Consider the following 25,897-nt stretch of genomic DNA (forward strand, 5'->3'; position numbering starts at 1 on the left):
TGGCCGCTTGTGGTACTTTTACTAAACAATATTTAACGAAATACATTATTTTTATAACGCACAAAAGATTCATTTTTAATATACGTTAGAACCCTGGGAGGTAAGGGTGGATGTACTACAGGTTCTTTTCAATGTTAAGCAGCCAAAGGAGAATGAAACATCTTTACTTAACGAACATTAAGTTTATTTTCCCTTAGGTGCTTAACATTGAAAAGAACCTGTAGTACTACCACCTTTACCACCCTGGGCACTAAGGCTATCTTCTCCCGGTGAGGGTGGTTATCCCTTATCCGAGGGGTGGAATAATTGATACGCTTTTACTTGTTGAGTTGTTTTATTTACACTCGCATTAGCATAAGCTGGTAGCACCGCACCCAAAGAACATCTCGTGTAGAAAGAGACACTATCTTTAATGTGGAAATATTACGTCTGATCACCAAAATAGAATGACGAATGTCTCCTATAATAATATGAATTCCCTTGTTATAGTTTTGCTGTTTATATATTAAGAAATGCCTATTCAGCATCGACCATGAAAAGTGTTTATAATTGACTCTGCAATTATTAGTTGAATCGTGATCTAGGATAACAATATTTATATAATCGAATGAAGGTTGTAATATTGTTATGATGACATAAATAACTGAAAGTAATTATCGTAGATAATTACAGGGTGTTTTTAAGATATATCTACTGAGTACAGATGAATTCTTGTACACTCCCAGGGTGCTCACGTATATTAGATGGCAATCCTGGCAGGATTACCATATGGTGGTTGTTTGGGGTAGTTCACCCTTACTTAAGGTTGGATAGCAGAAATACACTCAAATACTCATATCCCGTGTATTTGGTGAACAAATACCATATATTAAGTGTATTCAGTTGAGATATGCTTTTATTATTCTGCTCTAAACTGTAGCAAACCCCCAAAACCAACTAATTCAATTAACCTTAATCTCTTCACGGTCTCTAATTTGTCAATACATCGTTGTGAAAATATTTTTGTCTATGTTTATTCATTACTGCAAGTTCACGGTTATATCATAAACAACCTTGCTGATGTCTGCAAAACTAAATGCGTGAGTTATTCTACTTGCAAAATTAAAACGTGTGCTTGATTGATGTTTATTGCTTTAGTAATAGATATTTAATTAATTAGTTTAGTTAATTTAAGAGTTTTTAAAAGATCTGAATAATGAGTTGTAACGAGGAATGACATACATCATGTATTTGTGAATATCTGCGTCAAAATGGATAGATGTTCAGTGAAACTATGCATTAAATCTAAAGTTTTGTTGCAATTTATTACATTTTTGGGGCTACCTGTTCCAATGCCATCTTTTACTTGTCCAGTTTCCTCAAACCGCTTTATAATATGGTTTGGGAAAGTATCGTTAAACAAGTTGGTTACTTCACTATAAGATCTTTTTCTGTTGCCGTAGCCCCTCATCATTAAAACATTAATTTGCTCTTTTTCATTAAAAACCATCTTTATTCTAGAGATTTTAAAAGCACATAAAACAATTGTCATCTTTAGGTATTATTAAAATTTATTTTACAAAACCTTTCAATAAATGTGAGGCTATTGTGATTAATATCAAAATCACAGCATTCTATATTTACTGAATTACATCAAAACTATTTGGCACTGAGAAATTTTATTTATTTAAAGCTTTCATGAATAGATAGAATACCAAGTGTTACATATTTAGTTGAACTTCTATTGAAGTGAGGATTTCAATAATAATACAGGATAATATAGAGTGTTGTATCTAAAAAAAAAAACGAAGTGACTAATAATAATAATATTAGAAAAATGGTAAATCTGGCAATGTTATGAGCATCAAATTTGAAATTTTCATATTGTAAAACATGCATATTAAGGGTTTTGTACAAAATTGTAAAACAAGTAATAAAAATCAATTACCTAGGAGTAGAGATCACTAGTAACAGGAATATACGAACAGAGACCACAAGGCAAGTATCAAAAGCAGCAAAAGTAAGTGATTGTCTCCGAGAATCCATATATGGAGAAACAAATATCTGACCACGGAAAGCAAAATAAAAGTATACAAGACAACAATAAGACCAATCCTAACATATTATGCAGCGAAGACAACGTCCTATACAATAAAGACGTAACAACAAATCAACAATATCGAAATGAAATTCTTAAGATCAATAGCGGAAATATTATTAAGAGACAGACAAAGCAACAGAAGTACACGCGAACAATGCAAAATTGAAAATATTAACAGGTGGATAAAAGCAAGAAAAAAACTGGAACGAACTTATAAAGCGAATGGGACCAGATAGATTAGCGAACATCTGTAAAAACAACAAGCCGTATAGTAGAAGTCCCGTTGAAAGGCCGCCGAAAAGGTGGAAAGACAATGTACAGTCAACAACAACTGAAACAGAATAGAGGTAGATAAACAGGAGTAACCTAGTCGCATGAAGAAGAAGAATAAGAAGAAGAAGGGATTGGTAAAATTCAGATCATGCACTTAAGGAGTGGACCAAAAGACATTTCGAGCCTTTTGGTCCACACTGTATTGTACGTAAAATACAGTAATGGGCGCGCTAATAACCGGCAGAATAACGCAAAAGATTGAAAACACGTTCAGTTGTGTGATACAAAGAAATGAAACTAGTGGAGGTGGGAGATTTAGCGATAAAAACCTATAAATTTACATTCTACTTATTTTTCTCTACCTTTAGACGTATCGGACGAGTTTGACAACTGCCACTGTGACAGTGACAGTTTTTGTTGGCATACTCCGCTGATGCGTCTAAATGTGGGAAACAATATAGTGTAAGTTTATAGGTTTTTATCGCTAAATCTTCCACCTTCACTAGTTTCATTTTTTTTATCTCACAACTTAATATGTTCTCCATCTTTTGCGTTATTTTGCCGGTTATTAGTGCGCTCGTCACTGTATTAAATTAAATTAGCTTTCGTACAATTGTCACGTGCACGGCATGCAGGTATGTGATACAAGACAATAGAAAATCAATTGCTAATTACCTTTTGATGGTTGTTTAATGTTCATTACAACCGCGAACAATTCATAAATGGCTCTTGAACGACTATCTATTTCTAACTGGTGAAAGTTGCTCTCTGGTAATTGCAGAATACTAAAATGTTTCATAGTTTGTAATAGATAAAGATTTAAATTTGGCTATATTTTTATTATATGCTACTTATTAATGAATCTGAATTCTGGGAGCGGATTCTGGGAGAATCTGAATTCTGGAGGAGACAAACAAATGCAGAGATCAGAGATCTATACCGGAAACCAGAAATAAGCGTCAGAACAAAGAGACTTAGTTAGTTGGGTCATCTTACGAGAATGGCTGACGGTAGATCGGCAAAGCAGTTGCTACTGAGGGGGAAGAAAAGAAGAGGACAACCAAGGAAAAAGTAGCTAGAAGCGTGTAAGGAAGACCTTGAAACAATCGGGGAAACAAATTGAGAACTGCGGCCACAAATTTTTCTATTTAGCACCCATTCGTTTATACACTGTACGTTATTATTATTATTATACATAAACAAGGGCAGAGGGACAAGTCCTTATTATGCCCAAAAACAAAGAAATTACATAAGTGACCCACTAGTAAATACAATATAAAAAAAACAACAACAACAAAAAAAAAGATACAATTTGGGTTTACATAAAAAAAATATTTCAACTATAATAGAAAACTGTCAAGTCTGTTTTTAAATGTGTTGGTAGAGGGGGCTGAGACAATGTTATCATCCAGGTTATTCCAAATATCGAAAACTCTATTTGGTAAAAAATTCTGTCTTGGTCTCCTACAAAAGTTCTCTTTTTTCAGTTTAAATTGGTGACCTCTAAGGCATTCATCTTGATTGATTGTAAAAATTTCGTCGAGATTTCCGAAATTAAATTTTAATATTTTAAATGTGGTTATTAAGTCGCCACGTTGTCGGCGAAGTCCAAAAGAAGTTAGGTGGGCCTTTCTTCATAGGAAGGTCTTCTCAGTCCCAATGGAATTCGAGTGGCTTTTCTTTGGACGTTTTCCAACAAAATTTTGTCTCGAACCAAATCAGGATACCACGTTGGGCCAGCATATTCAAGAATCGGTCTTATGTAAATAGTATAAAGTTTGCAGAATTACTGCATTGAAACTCTCGAAAAACACCTCCGAATAAGATATTGTAGTCTGGAGTTCGCACGTTTACAAATAGACTGACTATGGTCGGACAACGTTAGGCTGCTTTTTACGATAACACCGAGGTCGTTATACGAGAACACTGAATCTAATGGTTTTCCGTTAACGAAGTACGGATATTGTTATATATTACGTTATATAATACGTTACATTGTCTTATAATGCCTTCACTCCTTTTTCGATCTCTCAGCGTATTTCTTGTGAACCAGGTTAGCACTCTATTGATAGACTTTAAAACCATACAGCTCATAGAAATAGGAAACATACTTCTTGTTGTATTCTTCTTCTCCTTGTGCCACTCCTATCGGAGATGGGAAACATCAAGGCTATCCTGACCTTGTTTACAGCTGACCTAAAGAGTTCATTAGTGGTGCAGCCAAACCACTCTCTAAAATTACGCAACCATGACATTCTTCTACGACCCAAAGATTCGAGTTTTCTTTGTTTTATCGTTAACTAAATTTATGGGTCTTTTTCTATCCTTCGTATTACTTCTAAGTTTGTAACTCCATCAACCCAACTTATCTTCAGCATTCGACAGTAGCACCACATCTCGAAACTTTAAAAAAATTTTATGTTGTTCTGTTTGAGAGTCAAGGCCTCTACACCGTATTAAATACGTAGCCTCTTAGGATTCTTAATCGTAGAGGGATGCTTATATCTCTGTTGCAGAAGAATTTTTGTCATCTTTATGAAGGTGGTCATGGCAATTTTAATACGTCTTTTTATTTCATTGTTTTGGTCTTCAGTTTCGTTTATTAAAGTTCCTAAATATTTGTAACTTAATACTTTTTCAATTTGAATGCCGTTTATACTCCTAATATGTGCTGGTTGTGTCATTACTGAAGACCATATGTACTTGGTTTTTTTGATATTGATATTTATGCCATAATAATTGTTGCAAGCAATATTTATGTGTGTAAGCAATCGTTGTAATTTTTCTACTGTTCTTGTAACTAATGCAGTGTCATCCGCATATCGAATATTATTTACAATTTCTCCATTGATTACGATTCCTTCGTTTGCTTGCAAAAGGGCTTCCTGGCAGACGCTTTCAGTATATACATTAAAATATCAGTTGTGGCAAAATCTATCCCTGTCGTACTAACTCCTCACCGTATTTCTATTGCTTTTGATGTCTCATTTTCTATTTTATTAACCGTTTTTCTTTAGTTCAATCGTTTGTGTCAAATCTTTAGACGTTAATTTGACTGCCTTTTTTTCAATGAAAGTGAATGAAATTTTGCAAACATATGCATTCGCGGGAACAATACAGGATAGACAATAATTTTTTTTTATGTTTATTAATTATTTAGGGCTATGGGTACATAATTCGCAAATATTTTACGGCTATCCCTACCTTTTCTGCCTTTACATGTCAAATTACGTGTAGTAAAATTCACACTGGTATGGATATGTACATATTACTAGAATGTCATTCTACTTGACAATGTAATAACTAGCTTAAAGAGATGGCTTTTGAATGTTCTTGGATAACTGTTAATTTTTGTATAATTGCAAATTATTAATTCAGTTAATAAATGTGATAATTTTTTCACTAGCTATGTATTCAGTGATTGTAATAATTTATATGTACAGTTACGGTCACTGAATAGTTTACACCTTAATTTGTATATTGTAATACTGTAAAATTGCAGTGTCGTACGGATTTGATAAATGTCAAAGTCAAGAAGTCAATGCTTGTCAAAAATTTCGCGAGTGTTGAAAAATGAAATAACGATATCAAACTCCTCCAAAATGGTTATAATGAATTTGAATGATGCGCAAAAGCAAGAGCAATTGCCAAACTCGAAGAAGGTTGGCTTTTAAGACAAGTTGCTGCAGATTTGAACGTGAGTCATATATGTGCATATGGAAAGTCAAACAAAGATTGGATAATTTGGGATAGATATAAAATAAAATCGGTATTTTCAAAACAGACTTCCTTGTTTTCAATATTAAGACCATAATCCATTCTATTAAAAAAACTTCTTTTTATACTTTCCATTTTGTTAAACTTTGTAAAATATATTTATTTATATTATTTTTATTTTTAATTTTAAATAACCTATTCTAGGTACACCAGTGGTAACGTCACTTTGACGTAAAAGGTGCGTTTAAACCAGATAATAATTTAAAAAATCGGCTCCTAGATACGTAAGCCTGTAAACTATTCAATGACCGTAACTGTACCTACAACAAAAACTAATACTAAATCGAGAAGAGAGGAAAAGTGTTAAAGTGATTTTTTAATAATATATTGTTACTATGGAACGCTTACAATTTTAAACATCTTTATCAACAAAATACTTGGATCACAGAATATATCTTGATGTATTCTCTGCTTCTATCTTCCATAAATAATACACAATAAATAACTTTTTATAAAGTTCACCTCTTAAATCAATTATTATTTATCAAATACACTATACGAGTGGGCCAAATAAAAGGAGCCACCCCGATATTTGGCAGAATTTATTGGATTTTAAGAAAATAAAAAAACAGGTCAATTTTTGATCTAAGCGGGACACATTTTCAGGGTACAAACATTTGTCATTTCTCAACCCTCTCCCTCCCACTTCCCCCACCCCTTATTTTTAAATAGGGAATAGGTGTCGTGTGTTAGCTCATTTAAAAGGTTATTCAATTTGTAACAACTAGCTGATGATTTTCTGTTGGAGTGAATGAAAAGGGAGTGGTAAACTCCAACAGAAGTAGTAAAAAGAAGAAGATCTACTTAATGTAGCCAAAGGACAAAAATGTGTGGCTTCTCCGTTGAAGAAGCTGGAGTAACTAAAATACAACTTTGTAGTAGTATTTGTATGGAAGGATGCCAAGACAAAGAATATCGAATTGATACAGGACTAGAGATGAGAAATCATTAATAGATAGATATAACTTGAATGGCTAGCTAAATATGTATGAGAAGGGCCACTTGACACTCGAGGAAGGATTCGGCCAATTTGCACGGCTATTTTTGGCCAGACAATAGATTAAAGGAAGTGACAATGATGGCTCGAAAAGAAGATATGAAGATAATGTTCAGAAAATAGATAGAGTAAATATAATAATATACTGAAAATAGAATGAATTTTTGGGCGCCAGAAGAAGGATAACTAGGTTAACGCTCTTCCAGGTATTCTACGCTGCTATAGAGTATGTTAAATTTGTAGTACAAGTATGTGAAAAGTTATTAAAGATTATTAAATTATAAAATATACTACTAAAAATAAAGGAGTAATAAGAAAAAAAAAATCACAATAAATGTATATTTATTGAATGTAACTACTAGATCTTTTTAACAATCTCTGAGTTAGGACAAGTAACTAGTGTGTAACTCTAACATGACAGGAAAAAGTGATACTAGTGAAAGTCAATTACAAAATCATCATACAACTATGATCTAAGAATACTCTTTATAAGGTTAGAAAAACTGACTACGGGTACCTCTAATACAGGAAGTACAACTTACAACTAGGTTAGTAGAACCCTCACCAAATAATAATTGTACGTTTATAATACGTACACCTTAATTAAATACTACCTGATACTATATATAACATATAAATACCTCACTGTGAGTGGGACAGGCACAAGCCTTATTGAATAAATAAACCTACGAGTGGATACACAGATCCTTTTCCTAACTCGTGGTTTATAATAGTAATAATAACAAGTGAAACCAAAAACTAATCTGAGGGATTAGAATCCAGAAGTTCATATGAATTTAATAAATTAAAGTTAAAGTTAAATAAAGTTAATAAGTTAAAGTTAAGTAAAGTTAATAAGTTCAAGTTAAATAAAGTTAATAATTACAATTTTGACTAATATGTGAAGTTAATTTTTAAAAATTTAATTAAACATATACTAAAATAATGGAATGAGTTTAAATAATTATACAAAAGTGGAACACAGCCTAAAAATAATCAAGATAAGAGTACCGACTACTATTATCAGGGAAAATATCTGAGCTCAGAAATTTATACCTTTATAGATTGCAGAGTGTTGGGGAACGCTATCAATTAAATATTATGTTGTAAAGAAAAAAAAACCTATAAAAATATAAAGCAGGAAAAATGTGTGTGCAATTGAACTATAAAAAAAAATGTACTAAATATCACAAAACCAGTCTGTCTTTAATAAGAGCACAGTAAATGTTCCCAAACAAACCACTCTTTCCTAATCTTGAAGTTGATGTAATGAGCACCCAAGGGTGCTAACTCTCGCTAGCAGCTGTCCTGCTGGAGGTACAGGAGAGGAAGACTGGTAGAAAGCAGCTGAAGGTACTCAAAACTGTTGGAAAGCAGCTGGAGGTACTCAAAAAAAGAAAATGTGGAAATAATCCAGGCTGGTCGCCTATTGATTGTTTCTCTCTGTGTGGTCTGGCCTTGGTGTTGTTGTAGGGTGGCTTTAAGATTTCATGGTAGGTGCTAAAAAAAACACAGTGTGGTGTTACTACCAATCTACCAATGTCAAAAAAAAGAAGCAAGAGATACGAGGAGGTGTTTTTATTCCTATGGGAATAAGAAGAAATAGGTCATTAAGTCCAAAAACTTGAATGACTAGACAGCTTGACCTTTTATCAGGTTGCTATCAGATGACCTTGGTCAAATAACACAAGTAATTTCCAATTGAAATACAAAATATAATTACTGTGAAAGAATATTTTATTATAATATATACACCGGTATATAGATATATTATACAAGGATGAAATATAGTAAGACTAAGCGATGGATACTTATTTGATCATCGTTCAAAAGATAGGAGTTCTGTAGACTTGAAAGGAATATAAAAAATGGAGTTTAAATTAGCTCTATTTTCCAACTGGAAGCACAAATTAACAACGAATATTGAATTATCTCTAGATGAGTTTGATCCATGAAAATAAAACATAAAAACCATGAAAATAGACTATGTGAAACTTAGTTAGCAAATGTCAAGGACTTCCAAAATGGCTGAATAAAATACTTAATAAAATGTGTATTTACCGGGGTAGAACTCATTGGATATAGTATGCTCTAAAATTCTTCAAATCCACTGCTGCTGGATAACTTCACTATACTTTTATTGTAATATTTAATCAATTTGGAACTGAGAATTAGAGGTGAATAATTGAGTCTAATGACCCCGCACACTACGATTCAGACCGAACACTCGAGAAACAATGGCAATCCAAGGCTCACGTTCACAGCTCAATCCTTCGTACCCCTCTACTAAGCATTGGCTGTCAAAGTGGGGAAACCAATGTTGCCACGTTTTAAATGTGACGTCATCAAGCATTTAAAAATTCTGAGATGGGTTTAAGTTCTATTTGAATAAACATTGAAAGAAAATAATTCTGAAAATAATTAAATAATATTTTGGATAGTTAAATAATATCTTCCCATCAATAATCGATTCTATAAGGGGCGGAACGTCACATTCCCTTTCAACCACCAGAAAAAAAATTTTATTTAAAAAAAATTTTTTTTTTTTTTTTTTTTTTTTTTCAAAATATTAAACTAGAGTAGTAGTGCTTAGTGTATCATTCCCCGTTGATTCGCAAGATTACAAATAATCACCACTAATAATCAAGGGAAAGTAGGATGGTCACTGCAGCAAATAACGGAAATTGCAAAATATGACCCGAAGTCCTAGTAAAAGTGCTAAAGATGAGACATAATTTATAATGACAAATAAGTGTCGAATTGGCAGTAAATCCAAAGTTGAACTATCCATGGACATCAGATTTATAAGGAGTATATCCAAGGACGAACAACCAGGCAAAGGTGAGAGCCAATTCATACCATAACGCAAGTACATATACTAAAGTCACCAATGAAATCAATAACTATAATAAGTGAAGAATCAAACACTCAATCCTAAATTGGACTAGCAATGGACACCAGATTCGTAATAGCATATCCAGAGAAGAACAACTAGGAATATTTATAGAATAATTTTCACCAATACCAACTAATATAAATAGTGAACATACCAAAGGAATGCAAACACATTAACCAAAATAAATGTGGAATCAGACACTCAATCCAAAGTCAGACTATCAATGGACAACAGATTCACAAAAGCATATCCAATGAAGAACGACCAGGAAGATTTATGGACCAATTCACATCCATACTAAATCATATAAATAAATTAGGTCTACGTACACCCACATCCGGTAATACGAACCTATACAACCAAATAAACAAAATAAGTGAAGAATCGGACACTTAATCCAAAATCGGACTAGCAATGGACACCAGATTTATAGGAGCATATCCAAAGAAGAACGATCAGGAAGATTTATGGACCAATTCTCACTAATACTAAATAACTAACTAAATTAGCTCTAGATCTACCCTCATCCGGTAATATGAGCCTATCGAAACTAAATAGTAAAAATAAAGGATGAACTTATAAGTTCTATGACTCCATGGTAAATACAAAATATGACGGGAACGAGCTCCCAATCTTTCATAAGACTGTATATTCATGTGAACATACATAGGATTATCCAGGAGATATTCCTGAATCTAAGCAACAATTAATGCCTAAGGAAAGAAGAGGGAATCTACTAAAAAGAAAATCAATAATTTGTCCCAGTGGGTTAATCACTAACATTACGACTCTACGTCTATGGAAAGTCAAGCATCTATATACTATGAACTAAGAGACATAAAATAAGCAAACTAGACTTCCCTATTATCGTGTGAAAATGTGCCTGGAATATTTGGAACAATTGCACAAGAATGGTTAGGAAGTGTTGTACACCATTTCCCAACCAGAAATATTATCATGGATAAACATCTGCCTACTCTGACAAGAAAGACATGGATTACGAAATCGGATAGCAGTGATCAGTTGCTGAACTTCGAACCCACGTATTCACCAACTTTGAGCATTAACAGACTAGTTCATAAGAAGAAATATGAAGGACTCAAGAATTCATTTATAAATCAAAATTCCAAATTCATTCCAGAATCATCCTGTGGAGGAAGTAAGAATCCGAATTAATATAAAGTATTTAAGGTACCTGTGACAAATATCAATAAAGTAACCCAATAACAAATTAACAACCACAACTTCTTTCCAATATGGCAAATCCAATGACATGATATAAAAACAATAAAAAAAATAATAGGTATGTAATCAAATATCCAAGATATAACACATAATCTAAGATATGGTAGTGTAACATAGCTCCATCTATATTAAGCAAGAATACTTGTATGAGCCCACACATCCAAATATCTTAATATATAATAATCAACAGCCCTTTTATTCTGAGAGGTTGAGTACAAAACTAAGAGTACAAGTGGAGGTTATTAACTTGGTAATACTACTGGCTGGATTAGTATTTGAGAATATTTGTCGATAATGACTCAAATGCAATCTATAATACAAAAAATAATAATAAACTCATACAAGCGGTATTACACAAGAATTCGGTACCTAATAACTAATACGTGAGAAATCATCAAGCCATGCCGAAGGATAAAAATTGCTATGGTCAGGCATTATCTGGTGATTAACAATTTAAACTAAAATACTATACCATAATAAAACTAATTAAAGGCAAACACAGGAAGATATTAGCTTAAACAACCCTGTTAAGCTAATCTTCTTCCGATGAAGTTGAAGAATCCACATCGTCCATGGTGTTGTCAGGCAGTAAATCCTTTACATGAAATTGACCAATTCGCTTATTAGTCGAATTGTCCTTTAATTCATAAATCAAAGGAGATATTACCCTTGAGACAGTACATGGGACATATTTCTGGCAAAACTTTGCAGAAATGGCATCACCCTTATTGGATTTGACAAAATTGCGCTTTAAGACTCGATCACCAACAAAGAATCGCAGATCTCGTTTCCTCAAATTATAGTGCTGCTGGTTCCTTAGGTAAGAAGTTTTTAACTTCTTCCTAATGTCTGCGAAAATATGAGGTAACGTCTGGAGATCATCTAAGCGATGAAGTTTCTCAGATATTTGAGGAAGATTTTCGGAATTGTCTGAAATTACACCAAAATAATCACCTGATAAAGCCACATTCCTACCAAAATTCAAATATGCTGGAGAGCACTGGGTAACTTCATGGACAGAAGTCCTTATGGCTTGAGCTATGGAATGAATATATTGATCCCAAGCTCTGTGATCAGGGTAAGTATAGGACCTTAGAGCTGTGACAATACTGCGATTTACTCTCTCAGTATGATTTGCTTGTGGATGGTAGGCAGCATTATAAAAGGTCTTTTGAACCTTATATTTAGCTAGAAGATCTTTAAAGGCCTTCGATACAAACTGAGGACCGTTGTCACATGACACAATTTGAGGAACACCATACACCAAAAAGACTTGTTCCTCCAAATATTTTAAAATTGCTGGAGTTGTGGCCTGGCGAAGGGGACAAACTAAAGGAAATTTAGTGAAATAATCCACAACTACCAGGCAATAGGTATTACCCTTGTAACTCCGAGGATAAGGTCCAATGAGATCCATTGAGATCATCTGCCAAGGAAAATTTATGTTCCTGAAGGAACCCATAAGTCCAGCCTGTGGTAGGTTACTTGGTTTACAAGTAGCACAAACCATGCATTTAGAAATGTACCTTTTTATAGACTTCCGCATACCAGGCCAATAATATAATTCGGCAATACGGTGATAAGTCTTATAAAAACCAAAATGACCCGCCGTAACTTCATCATGAAACATATGCAGAATATTTTCCCTATTTGGCGTAGGTACAACTATTTTCCACTCCGACATATTGGATAAGGACTCTATCGGACTTAAGATGTGTTTGTACAGAATATTATTCTCTACCTTAAAATCAGGATATTTTTGTGGGTCTTGAGTGACCCTATCAATCATATTCTGATACCACATATCAGGACTTAAAGAGGACAGATCTAGGACATTAATATCATGGACACGTGAAAGAGCATCTGCGACCACTACCCCGTTTGCCTTTCTATGGACAATCTTATATGAATAGGCAGCCAGTTTGCATATCCATCGAGAAAGCCTCTGTGAAGGGTTTTTCATACTATGAAGCCATACTAAGGAACTATGATCAGTAATTATAGTGAAATTACGACCTTCCAGATAATAACGAAAAGCTTCTAACCCATGGATGATAGCTAAGAGTTCTTTCTCCGTAGTTGAATAGTTTTTCTGGGCCTTGTTCAACTTCTTACTAGTGTACGCTATGGGGTGTTCGGAGCCATCTTTCAACTGAAATAATACGCCTCCAGAAGCTGTATTAGAGCAATCTGTCATTAGATAAAAATGCTCATCAAAATTAGGTGACATCATAACCGGAGCGCTCGTTAAAGCATCTTTAACGCGCCTAAAAGCTTCGTCAGCCTCAGGAGTCCAAGTAATGGTCTGTCCCTTTTTCCTGTTCTTCAAAAGATCAGTAAGAGGTGACAACAAAGTAGAGTAGGACGGTACAAATCGCCGATAATAGCCACACATTCCCAATATCCTACGGACTTGGGTGGTGGTCTTTGGTATAGGAAAATTTTTGATAGCAACTATTTTCTCAGGATCAGTCCTCAGCCCCTGGTTATCCACAACATAACCCAAGAACTTAAGACTAGGGCGACAAAACTGACATTTATCCAGATTGACCGTTAGATTAGCTTCCTTAAGACGTAAAAATAACTTATCTAAAATTTCCATATGAAGGGAAAAATCAGGAGTGACAACCAAAATATCGTCTAAATAATAGAAAACATAGGGCTCTAACGGTGGACCAATGACTAAATCCATCAGACGACACATTGTCTGAGGAGCAGAAACAAGACCGAAAGGCATGGTGACAAACTGGAATAATCCTTTACCACTGACAGCAAAAGCAGTATACTTCTTGCTCTCTTCACTCAGTGGGATCTGTAGGAAGGCCTTAGACAAATCAATAGAAGAGATGTATTTGGCATTCTGAAGTTTGCTCAAAATCACATCTATTCTGGGGATAGGATAAGCATCCCTGTTAGTTGTGATACTGTTTAGTTTTCGACCGTCAAAGCAGATCCTGAAGGATCCATCCTTCTTCTTCGTTAACCAGAGCGGAGAACAGTAGGACGATGTTGAAGGTTCTATGATATTTAAAGCAAGCATCGAATCTACTTCCTTTTCTAAGTCTGCCTGCCAGGCTTGAGGTATGGGGTACTGATATAATCTGAAAGGAGTGGGATTTCCCACTTCGATAGTGTGAGAGATTAACGACGTACGACCTAGTTTGTCTTTTGAAGAAAGAGTAGTAAATTTAGAGATCATACTCTCTAATTGCCTTTGTTCAGAGCTTGATAAACTAGCAAAATCGTGAATAGCACTAAGGGTAGATAAATTAAATTCAGATATGGAAAAAGAAAAATCAGAACAACTTAAGGTACTATTGAAAGCATTGAAAAAGTCCATACCTAAAATTATAGAATTCTGCACGGAAGGAATAACATAAAATGTAATTTCCCTACATAAATCTGCCACTGTGATTTTAATTTGGAGTTTGCCCGTAATGGACTGAACTGTACCATCTGCAGTAGATACTTGCAAAGATGAAATGGGCATAATGGGAATACTAGAATTTTTCAATAAATTTAACGAATGTGCCCCTATCAATGAAATATTAGAGCCACTATCTAACAAAGCTAAACACGATTGTCCTAAAATTTGAATAGGAAGATATGGCCTATTATCATTTTGTTTCCTAACTAATAACGAATTAATATCTAGATCTAAAGTATTTGGTTGTCTACAACCGTTATATGGAACTAACCCAGACGTATCATCATCATTAACAAAACTAGAATCTAATATAGATAATGGAACCACATTACTATCACAATTATTATTGTTACGTTGAACACTACCAATCAAAGAAGCGTTTGTAAATGACCATCTGTGATCATTTGAATCAAGCGAATCTAACGTATTATCTATAGAAATAAATTTCTGGTTTAATTTTGTTTTGTGGTGTGTGCTGCTTTCTTGAACGACACCCCTTTCCCTTTTCGTGAAGATGGGTTTGGGTTGCTGGATGTGCTTGGTCCAGCAGTTTCGTTTGACGATGGGGTTTGATTCCCTGATTGGATGTTGGACGGAGAAACGTTCAGGGGACGGACCTCCGACGTGTCGTTTCCCGAACACTTAGAACAGTTTCTTTTAAGGGTGTTCTCTCGGCCACAACCATGGCAGAAAATACGATTTTGAGGAATCCCACAATTGTAAAATGGGTGACCAGGCTGATCACAATTCCAGCAGACAAGAGAACTAACAACCGAAACATTATGTTCATGACCCTTATTTAGCCAAGAACGTTGCCTAAAGGAAGTTGGCTGAGAAGAAGAGTTAGAAGAGGATCGAGATGTGGATGGAGGTTGAGAAGACCAGGATAACGTTTCCTCCAAACGTTTGCATTTTATAGTAAGGTCATCAATGTTCTGAATGTCCATAAGAGCTAATTGTTGATGATAAAAGGGCAATAGACATTTAAGGATGATTTTAATTTTAGCTAAATCTGACAAAGGAGTGTCTAAACGACTACACATACCTAATATAGTATTAATAAACATAGTAACAGATTCCCCAGGTTTCTGCTTATGATTCTTAATTTGATCTAATAAATCATCCTGGAATGAATACGGAAGAAAATCTGACTTCAACTTTTTAATCAGATCAGACCAACAAGAAAAATTACCCCTGTTATTCATAAACCATGTAAAAGCGGTCCCGGTGAACAACTCAGCAGAAGCAGCAAACAAATCCTCTTCAGAAACACCTCTAGATATTCGAAGACATTCAACCCTTTCTAAAAATGACATCACATCAGTGTGCTGTTTTTCACCTGAAAATGAAATACCCCATTTGTGTACTTGAACAGGTTTGGAGTACGTAAAGCTAGGTACATTGACTGAAGCATTAGGAGTAGAGGTAGCAATGGGGTTAACTCTAGAATCAAGTTCACCCTCTAGTGTTAATATTTTAAGAGAAACCGACCTCTTGAACGGTTCCTGTTCTTCAGAAGGACAGTGTAGCAAGTGTACACGGGCAGAAATATGGCCTAGACGAGATGTTAATCGCGCATACTCTGTATCCTTTACAGTTCCCCTAAACTTTTCGATTTTTTTAGACAAGCTGTCCAATGTTTCAGTGATTCCTTTTTGTTGTTCCTCAAAAGGAAGGGATCCAGCTGAAATTTGGAGAAAACTTCTATTGCCAGCTTCTTGTTTCAAAGCACCTCTCAAAAGATTGCGTTTTTTATCGACAGTTGTCGACTCCTCTGGCATTATGTCCCGAATCTTTAATTCATAATCCAATTCATCCACCAGAAGATGTTCAGCTTTAAAAGCACACATGATGAGAGCAAAGTTATTGACAAATAGTCCAAAGAACAGAAATATGAAAAATATGAAAATATGAAAGTTTGCACGCAAAATATATATAATATAAACCGAGAAAATATCAGCAACACACCAACAAAATCAAAATAGCCAGCAAAAAAAAAAATATATATATAATGCAGTATATAATCTAATAAATAAGATCAAATAAATATATAAGATCAAATAAATGGATAAATAATCCAATAAATATTGTATACTCAAGTAAACCTACTACCTAAATACTGGAAGTAAATTTTTTTATTTATATGTAACTTACCACCACTCTAGAAAAAATATATATCTATAATAATAATAATAATAATCAACACTTAGTTGTACCTCCAACTATACCACTATTGACTGAAGAAATAAAATTGTTATATGAATTATATTATTAATAGCAATATTAAATATAAGTTCCCAATAAAAATTCAAAATCTAACCCAGAATGTAAGCTGCACAAACATATACTATAATGAGGTCCCAAAATATAAACAAAAATCAAAACAGCGTTTAAGAATACCTGATATGTATCAGAAATTAAAAATAAAATAAATAAGTAACAATATGTGTATAGGATACCAAACGGAAATAACAAAGAGATTTCAGATAAAAGAGAAGAATTGACCTAAATGAATACTGTCTCAGACCAAAAATAAAGCCACCACGTTGGAAAGCCGATGTAACAACTAGCTGATGATTTTCTGTTGGAGTGAATGAAAAGGGAGTGGTAAACTCCAACAGAAGTAGTAAAAAGAAGAAGATCTACTTAATGTAGCCAAAGGACAAAAATGTGTGGCTTCTCCGTTGAAGAAGCTGGAGTAACTAAAATACAACTTTGTAGTAGTATTTGTATGGAAGGATGCCAAGACAAAGAATATCGAATTGATACAGGACTAGAGATGAGAAATCATTAATAGATAGATATAACTTGAATGGCTAGCTAAATATGTATGAGAAGGGCCACTTGACACTCGAGGAAGGATTCGGCCAATTTGCACGGCTATTTTTGGCCAGACAATAGATTAAAGGAAGTGACAATGATGGCTCGAAAAGAAGATATGAAGATAATGTTCAGAAAATAGATAGAGTAAATATAATAATATACTGAAAATAGAATGAATTTTTGGGCGCCAGAAGAAGGATAACTAGGTTAACGCTCTTCCAGGTATTCTACGCTGCTATAGAGTATGTTAAATTTGTAGTACAAGTATGTGAAAAGTTATTAAAGATTATTAAATTATAAAATATACTACTAAAAATAAAGGAGTAATAAGAAAAAAAAAATCACAATAAATGTATATTTATTGAATGTAACTACTAGATCTTTTTAACAATCTCTGAGTTAGGACAAGTAACTAGTGTGTAACTCTAACATGACAGGAAAAAGTGATACTAGTGAAAGTCAATTACAAAATCATCATACAACTATGATCTAAGAATACTCTTTATAAGGTTAGAAAAACTGACTACGGGTACCTCTAATACAGGAAGTACAACTTACAACTAGGTTAGTAGAACCCTCACCAAATAATAATTGTACGTTTATAATACGTACACCTTAATTAAATACTACCTGATACTATATATAACATATAAATACCTCACTGTGAGTGGGACAGGCACAAGCCTTATTGAATAAATAAACCTACGAGTGGATACACAGATCCTTTTCCTAACTCGTGGTTTATAATAGTAATAATAACAAGTGAAACCAAAAACTAATCTGAGGGATTAGAATCCAGAAGTTCATATGAATTTAATAAATTAAAGTTAAAGTTAAATAAAGTTAATAAGTTAAAGTTAAGTAAAGTTAATAAGTTCAAGTTAAATAAAGTTAATAATTACAATTTTGACTAATATGTGAAGTTAATTTTTAAAAATTTAATTAAACATATACTAAAATAATGGAATGAGTTTAAATAATTATACAAAAGTGGAACACAGCCTAAAAATAATCAAGATAAGAGTACCGACTACTATTATCAGGGAAAATATCTGAGCTCAGAAATTTATACCTTTATAGATTGCAGAGTGTTGGGGAACGCTATCAATTAAATATTATGTTGTAAAGAAAAAAAAACCTATAAAAATATAAAGCAGGAAAAATGTGTGTGCAATTGAACTATAAAAAAAAATGTACTAAATATCACAAAACCAGTCTGTCTTTAATAAGAGCACAGTAAATGTTCCCAAACAAACCACTCTTTCCTAATCTTGAAGTTGATGTAATGAGCACCCAAGGGTGCTAACTCTCGCTAGCAGCTGTCCTGCTGGAGGTACAGGAGAGGAAGACTGGTAGAAAGCAGCTGAAGGTACTCAAAACTGTTGGAAAGCAGCTGGAGGTACTCAAAAAAAGAAAATGTGGAAATAATCCAGGCTGGTCGCCTATTGATTGTTTCTCTCTGTGTGGTCTGGCCTTGGTGTTGTTGTAGGGTGGCTTTAAGATTTCATGGTAGGTGCTAAAAAAAACACAGTGTGGTGTTACTACCAATCTACCAATGTCAAAAAAAAAGAAGCAAGAGATACGAGGAGGTGTTTTTATTCCTATGGGAATAAGAAGAAATAGGTCATTAAGTCCAAAAACTTGAATGACTAGACAGCTTGACCTTTTATCAGGTTGCTATCAGATGACCTTGGTCAAATAACACAAGTAATTTCCAATTGAAATACAAAATATAATTACTGTGAAAGAATATTTTATTATAATATATACACCGGTATATAGATATATTATACAAGGATGAAATATAGTAAGACTAAGCGATGGATACTTATTTGATCATCGTTCAAAAGATAGGAGTTCTGTAGACTTGAAAGGAATATAAAAAATGGAGTTTAAATTAGCTCTATTTTCCAACTGGAAGCACAAATTAACAACGAATATTGAATTATCTCTAGATGAGTTTGATCCATGAAAATAAAACATAAAAACCATGAAAATAGACTATGTGAAACTTAGTTAGCAAATGTCAAGGACTTCCAAAATGGCTGAATAAAATACTTAATAAAATGTGTATTTACCGGGGTAGAACTCATTGGATATAGTATGCTCTAAAATTCTTCAAATCCACTGCTGCTGGATAACTTCACTATACTTTTATTGTAATATTTAATCAATTTGGAACTGAGAATTAGAGGTGAATAATTGAGTCTAATGACCCCGCACACTACGATTCAGACCGAACACTCGAGAAACAATGGCAATCCAAGGCTCACGTTCACAGCTCAATCCTTCGTACCCCTCTACTAAGCATTGGCTGTCAAAGTGGGGAAACCAATGTTGCCACGTTTTAAATGTGACGTCATCAAGCATTTAAAAATTCTGAGATGGGTTTAAGTTCTATTTGAATAAACATTGAAAGAAAATAATTCTGAAAATAATTAAATAATATTTTGGATAGTTAAATAATATCTTCCCATCAATAATCGATTCTATAAGGGGCGGAACGTCACAAATTCTCTATGCAGTAATATCAACATTGACATAAAAATTTATACAGGATGTCCAAGAAAAATTATTTTAAATTAAATTAATTGACACAAGAAGAATGATGTATGTAATTTATTTAACTCAGAATACATTCTACTGCTGATAAAAAAACAGAAAAAAATGTTTATTTGATAAATAAACACTGTTTGTTGCTTAAATTCAATATTCAACCTACCAAGAGGCAGATGGGTGGAAGCTTGAACATTAAAATTAAGCAAAAAGCAGTGTATATTTATCAAAAAACATTTTTTTCGGTTTTCTGTCAGCAGTACAATGTGTTCTGAGTTAAATAAATTACATGCATTCTTCTTTTTGTGTCAATTAATTTAATTCAAAATCATTTTTCTTGGACACCCTGTATACATTTTTAAGTCGATGTTGATATTACTGAATAGAGAATTGAATAAGCTTTCAAATGAGCTAGCACACGACCTCTATTCCCAATTTAAAAATAAGGGGCGGGGGAAGTGGAAGGGAGGGAGTTGACAAATGACAGATATTTGTATCGTAAAAATGTGTCCCCCTTAGATCAACAATTGACCTGTTTTTTTATTTTCTTAAAATCTAATAAATACTGCCAAATATAGGGGTGGCTCCTTTTATTTGGCCCACTCTGTATATCAATATTATTTAATCAACAACTAAAAATATTCCCGATTCATGTCAAATAATTATTTAAAATTGTCACTGATTGTCAGTGTCTGACTGACAATATTCTATTCGACTAAGTGCGTTGTATGACAAAGATAGATTTGGAAAATATTACCACGAACATTGTGTTAATTTTTTTCGAATCCTGAAAAAACCAATAAATATTTTTGAAAAATCTAAACGCAGAATGAAAGACTAAATTCTTAACGAGGGCTGAAAGTCCCTTAGAGTAAATATAAAGTTTATTTTGAATGAGATATTTGAAATTAAAAATAACACTAAATTTTCTCTTAGTTTTTCACCCCTGTAACTTATTAAAATAAACATTATAGAAGTTCTCAGGGACTTTCGGCCCTCGCTAATAACGTAATCTTTCATTCTGCGTTTAAATTTTTTAAAAATACTGATTAGTTTTCTCAGGATTCGAAAAAAATGAATCCCCATTTGAATAGCATTGCAGCCGAAAAAACGTAGGGATCCTCTTAAATAAAAAAAAATGATTTTAATGAAAAATTCTTAAATTCTCTGGTTTTTTACAATGAAGAAACTTGAAACTTTTACGGATTGTAGCTAATTATATGAACTATATATAATTTCACTTTTTAAGTTAATTGTTTACGTTATGCTTCATAAATAAACACAAAAAAGTTTCTAATTTATTGCCGATTCCGACTACTTTTCATGTTAGTAGATACATCATATTATGTTTTATACATATATTTTAATAAACATGACGATATATTTTAATGTTTGAAAAGTGTTAGCCTAAAAGTAAAAAATTAAAAAATATGAAATTTTTTTAAGAAACGCTTTTCTTTAGTTACGAGTGACTAAAATTAAAAATATAAAAAAAGCAGCTAAATAGCAAAAAAAATAAAAAAAATTCAAACTCGAAGGATTATTCGAAAAAAACTGATGCACATATTTGTTCAGAAATTGAAAAAATCTAACACATTCGTTAAAGAAAAGCGTGGGGCGCGTCTTCATCGAAATACGGTTTTCGCCCCACGCTTTTCTTTAACGAATGCGTTAGGTTTTTTCAATTTTTTAAAAAATGTGTGAGAGTTTTTTTAGAATAATCCTTCGATTTTGAATTTTTCTTATTTTTTGCTTTTTAGTTGATTTTTTTATAATATTTTTAATTTTAGTCACTCGTAACTAAAAAAAAGCGTTTCCAAAAAATTTTTTCCATATTTTTTAATTTTTCTATGTCCTTTCTTTCAAGAATGCCTAAGCATGTAGAATGCCTGTACTTCTTGATTAACGTCTAGGAATCTTTGTGTAATAACATCCAAACCGAAGAGAGCTTTTTGAGAACCTAGTCCTTTTCTGAACCCCATATGTGTATTACTAACATCTGACTCCAACTTTTTATAAATTCTATGTGGGTGATTTTTAGAAACATTCGTGTTTTATAATTTAACTGAAATAATAAATTCAATATAGTCTGGGCTGATTATCGGAGAATAGGCCATTTTTGGGAAAAGTTATTTACCAGCAATTTTATTGCTGGAATCGAAGCTTATGATTATATATATTAATAATATAGGTATGCAAAGTCCGCAGATAGTGTGCTACTTTTTTTATAAACAAAATGGCGCCCGAAAATCGTGTTTTTTTAATTATTGCTCTTTAACTCCGAAAATTTTAACTTTACAACAAAAACACTCAAATAAAAATTCACCGCAATTAAATTCTGCATAGAGATGTGTTTGTCCCGATCTGCTCCGATAAAAATTTTTCTCGGAAAATGCGGGTTTTCCCAACAAAATCTTTAATTTTTAAATAAAGTTTTAGATAAGTAATTGTCTACCAATAATTAAATAATTTGGTTACTTAAAAGCCTTCTTGGTTAAGATTATAGTTCCAGAAGCTGGTGAAAATTGAACAAATATTTTAGCAACAATTCAATTGTTAATTAATAATTTATGGTCGCAATAATAACCAAAATAATCATGATACACTGATCAAACTTTGAAATCTTATAAAAATGAGATGCCTATTTAACATTTTGTCGACAAAATATAAATTTTTTATTTTTTTGCATAATATTTGAATGTTAAAAAAAATAGTTAGAAACAAATTAACGTTTATCAGAAAGTTTTTATTATATTCTAATTTTAAAAAATAGTCAAAATGCGTATTTCAAATATCTTGAAAATGAATGCTTTAAAACTTTTTTGCAACCATTTGCAAAAAAGTTATGAAACAGCAAAGTAAACATACGAACACTACGTTTTTTATAATTTGTTTTAATCCTTTCAAAGCGTAAAAGTGAGTTTAAAGTAGAAGCTAATTATTCACAAAAAATGTCGATTATTAGTTTAATGGTTATATTTTAATTAAAGATTATAAATAGATTTTTTTTGTAATTTACACGCGCGAAAGTAGAGTAATACAGTACCGTACCTATGTATTATGTATATACCCGTCCACATACACAACTCGCGCGAGTTTAAAGTGTGTCAGTCGCTTCGAGTGAACATCTCCGTCTCTGTATCAAGCCTACTTTCGCGCTGAAAATTACAAAAAAAAAAACATTTTTAATCTTTGATTAAAATATAACCATTGAATTAATGTTTGTTATTTTTTGAGAGTAATTAGTTTGTACAATAAACTCACTTTTAAGCTTTGAAACAATTGAAACAAATTATAAACAACGAAATAATCGTATCTTTATTTTCTGTCTCATAACTTTTTTGCAAATGGTTAGAAAAAAATTTTAAGGCATTTATTTTTAAGACCTTTGAAATACGCATTTTAAGTATTAAATTAAATTATAATATAATAAACAATTTCTGAGAAATGTTAATTTGTTTATTACTATTTTTTTTAAACATTTAAATATTATGCAAAAAAATGAAAAATTTATATTTTGTCGACAAAATATGAAATAGGCATCACATCTTTATAATTTTTCTAAGTTTGATCAATGTCTCATGATTATTTTGGTTGTTATTGCGACTGTAAATTGTTAATTAACAATTAAATTGTTGCTAAAATATTCGTTTAATTTTTACCGGCTTCTGTAGTTATAATCTATACCAAGAAAGCTTTTATTTCACCAAGTTATTTAATTACTGATAAATAATTACTTGCCCAAAAAATTTATTTGAGAATTTGAGATTTTGTTGGGGAAAACCCACATTTTCCGAGGAAAATTTTCGTCTGAGCAAATCGGGAAAAACATGCCTCTATGTAGAATTAATTGGGGTGCATTTTTGTTTGAGTGTTTTTGGTGTAAAGTTAAAATCTTCGGAGTTATAGACCAATAATTTAAAAAAACACGATTTGGGGGCGCCATTTTGTTCATAAAAAAAGTAGCACGCTATCTACGGACTTTGCATACCTATATTATTAATATATAGGATCATAATATTCGACTTCAGCAATAAAATTGCTGATAAATAACCTTTCTTTGTACTTTACTAATTAGACCAGCGTATTATAACTATTTTTTTTTCAATATTTAAAGATTATGCAAAAAAACGAAAAATTTATATTTTGTCGATACAATATTAAATAAGCATCTCATCTTTATAATCTTTATAAGTTTGATCAATGTATCGTGATTATTTTGATTATTATTGCGATCGTAAATTGTTAATTAACAATTGAATTGTTGCTAAAATATTCGTTTAATTTTCACCGGCTTCTGGAATTACAATCTATACCAAGAAAGCTTTAATGTCACCAAGTTATTTAATTATTGATTAATAAGTACTTACCTAAAACTTTATTTGAAAATTGGAGATTTTGTTGGGAAAACCCGCATTTTCCGAGGAAAATTTTCGTCGAAGCAAATCGGGAAAAATATATCTCTATGCAGAATTTAATTGCGGTGAATTTTTATTTGAGTGTTTTTGTTATAAAGTTAAAATCTTCGGAATTATGGAGCAATAATTGAAAAAAAATACGATTTGTCGGCGCCATTTTGTTTATAAAAAAAGTAGCACACTATCTTCGGACTTTGCATACCTATATTATTAATATATAGGATCTTATAATTCGATTCCAGCAATAAAATTGCTGGTAAATAACTTTTCCATGAATTTTGCTAATTAGCCCAGAGTAATATATTTTTGCCGCTCTATACAGGGTGTAAAAAAATTCAGGTCATTAATTAAACCACATATTCTGGGACCAAAAATAGTTCGATTGAACTTAACTTACCTTAGTACATATGTGCACGTAAAAAAAGTTACAGCCCTTTGAAGTTACAAAATGAAAATCGTTTTTTCCAATATATCGAAAACTATTATAGATTTTTTATTGAAATTGGACAAGTGGCATTCTTATGGTGGGAACATTTTAAAGAAAAAATATAGTGAAATTGGTACACCCATAGCCACCTTTACTTAACAAGCCATGAAGAGAAAAAGGCAACATCGCAATTGATGACGTGCGTAGTCCGACTTTCGGACTACCGCTTTTGAAAACACAATTTTAAAGTAGAAATTCTGGTAAAATTTATAGTATTTTTTGAGTCGAACAAGAAAATATTATTAATTAGAAGTTTGTACAAAATAAAATTAAAAGTACTTCCTTGTAAGTAACGTTTATTATACAAAAAAAACCAATAACAAGAATATACATGGGATTAATTTTTTTCAAATCCTAAGAAAACTAATGAGTATTTTTCAAAAATTTAAACGCAGAATGAAAGATTACGTTAGGACCGAGGGCCGAAAGTCACTGAAAACTTCTATGTTTATTTTAATAAGTTACAGGGGCGAAAAATTAAGAAAATTTAGTGTGATTTTTACTTTCAAATATGTCATTCAAAAACAACTTTTCATTCATTCTAAGGAACTTTCGGCCCTCGGTAATAAAGTAATCTTTCATTCAGCGTTTAAATTTTTCAAAAATACTTATTAGTTTTCTCAGGATTCGAAAAAAATGATTGCATTTAAAATACACTGAAAATTTTGACAGGCGTCAAAATTTTGCATTTTGTTCCTTTCCCTTTAAAGTTTTTCGCACTTATTTAGAAACACCCTGATTTGATAAAGAACAAAAATCTAGTTCTTAAAGTAGCTAACTTTTTTTATTATCCAACATAAGCGAAATAATAAAAAAAAACAGAATGTTATTAAGAAAACCAAAGTCTATAGTTGGGTTTTAATATATTATTATTATTATACAAAAAAAAAACCAATAACAAGAATATGTGTAAAATAC

The 25,897-nt window shown here is 32.3% G+C and overlaps 2 protein-coding genes across 2 annotated transcripts in view; one reads left to right on the top strand and one right to left on the bottom strand.

The window, feature by feature from the left end:
• Positions 1–25,897, top strand: part of LOC114324792 (nucleoredoxin-like) — a 206,164-nt gene that overhangs the window by 83,772 nt on the left and 96,495 nt on the right. The window lies entirely within an intron of this gene.
• LOC126887737 (uncharacterized) lies at positions 14,761–20,018 on the bottom strand. Its single transcript, XM_050655455.1, has 2 exons — positions 19,597–20,018; positions 14,761–19,034 (listed from the first exon to the last, which is right to left on the bottom strand). Exon 2 carries the CDS (start codon positions 16,543–16,545, stop codon positions 15,148–15,150), a length of 1,398 nt encoding a protein of 465 aa, XP_050511412.1. The 5' UTR covers positions 16,546–19,034; positions 19,597–20,018; the 3' UTR covers positions 14,761–15,147.

Source organism: Diabrotica virgifera, chromosome 7 (assembly GCF_917563875.1).
Source record: "Diabrotica virgifera virgifera chromosome 7, PGI_DIABVI_V3a".
Lineage (NCBI taxonomy): Eukaryota > Metazoa > Arthropoda > Insecta > Coleoptera > Chrysomelidae > Diabrotica > Diabrotica virgifera.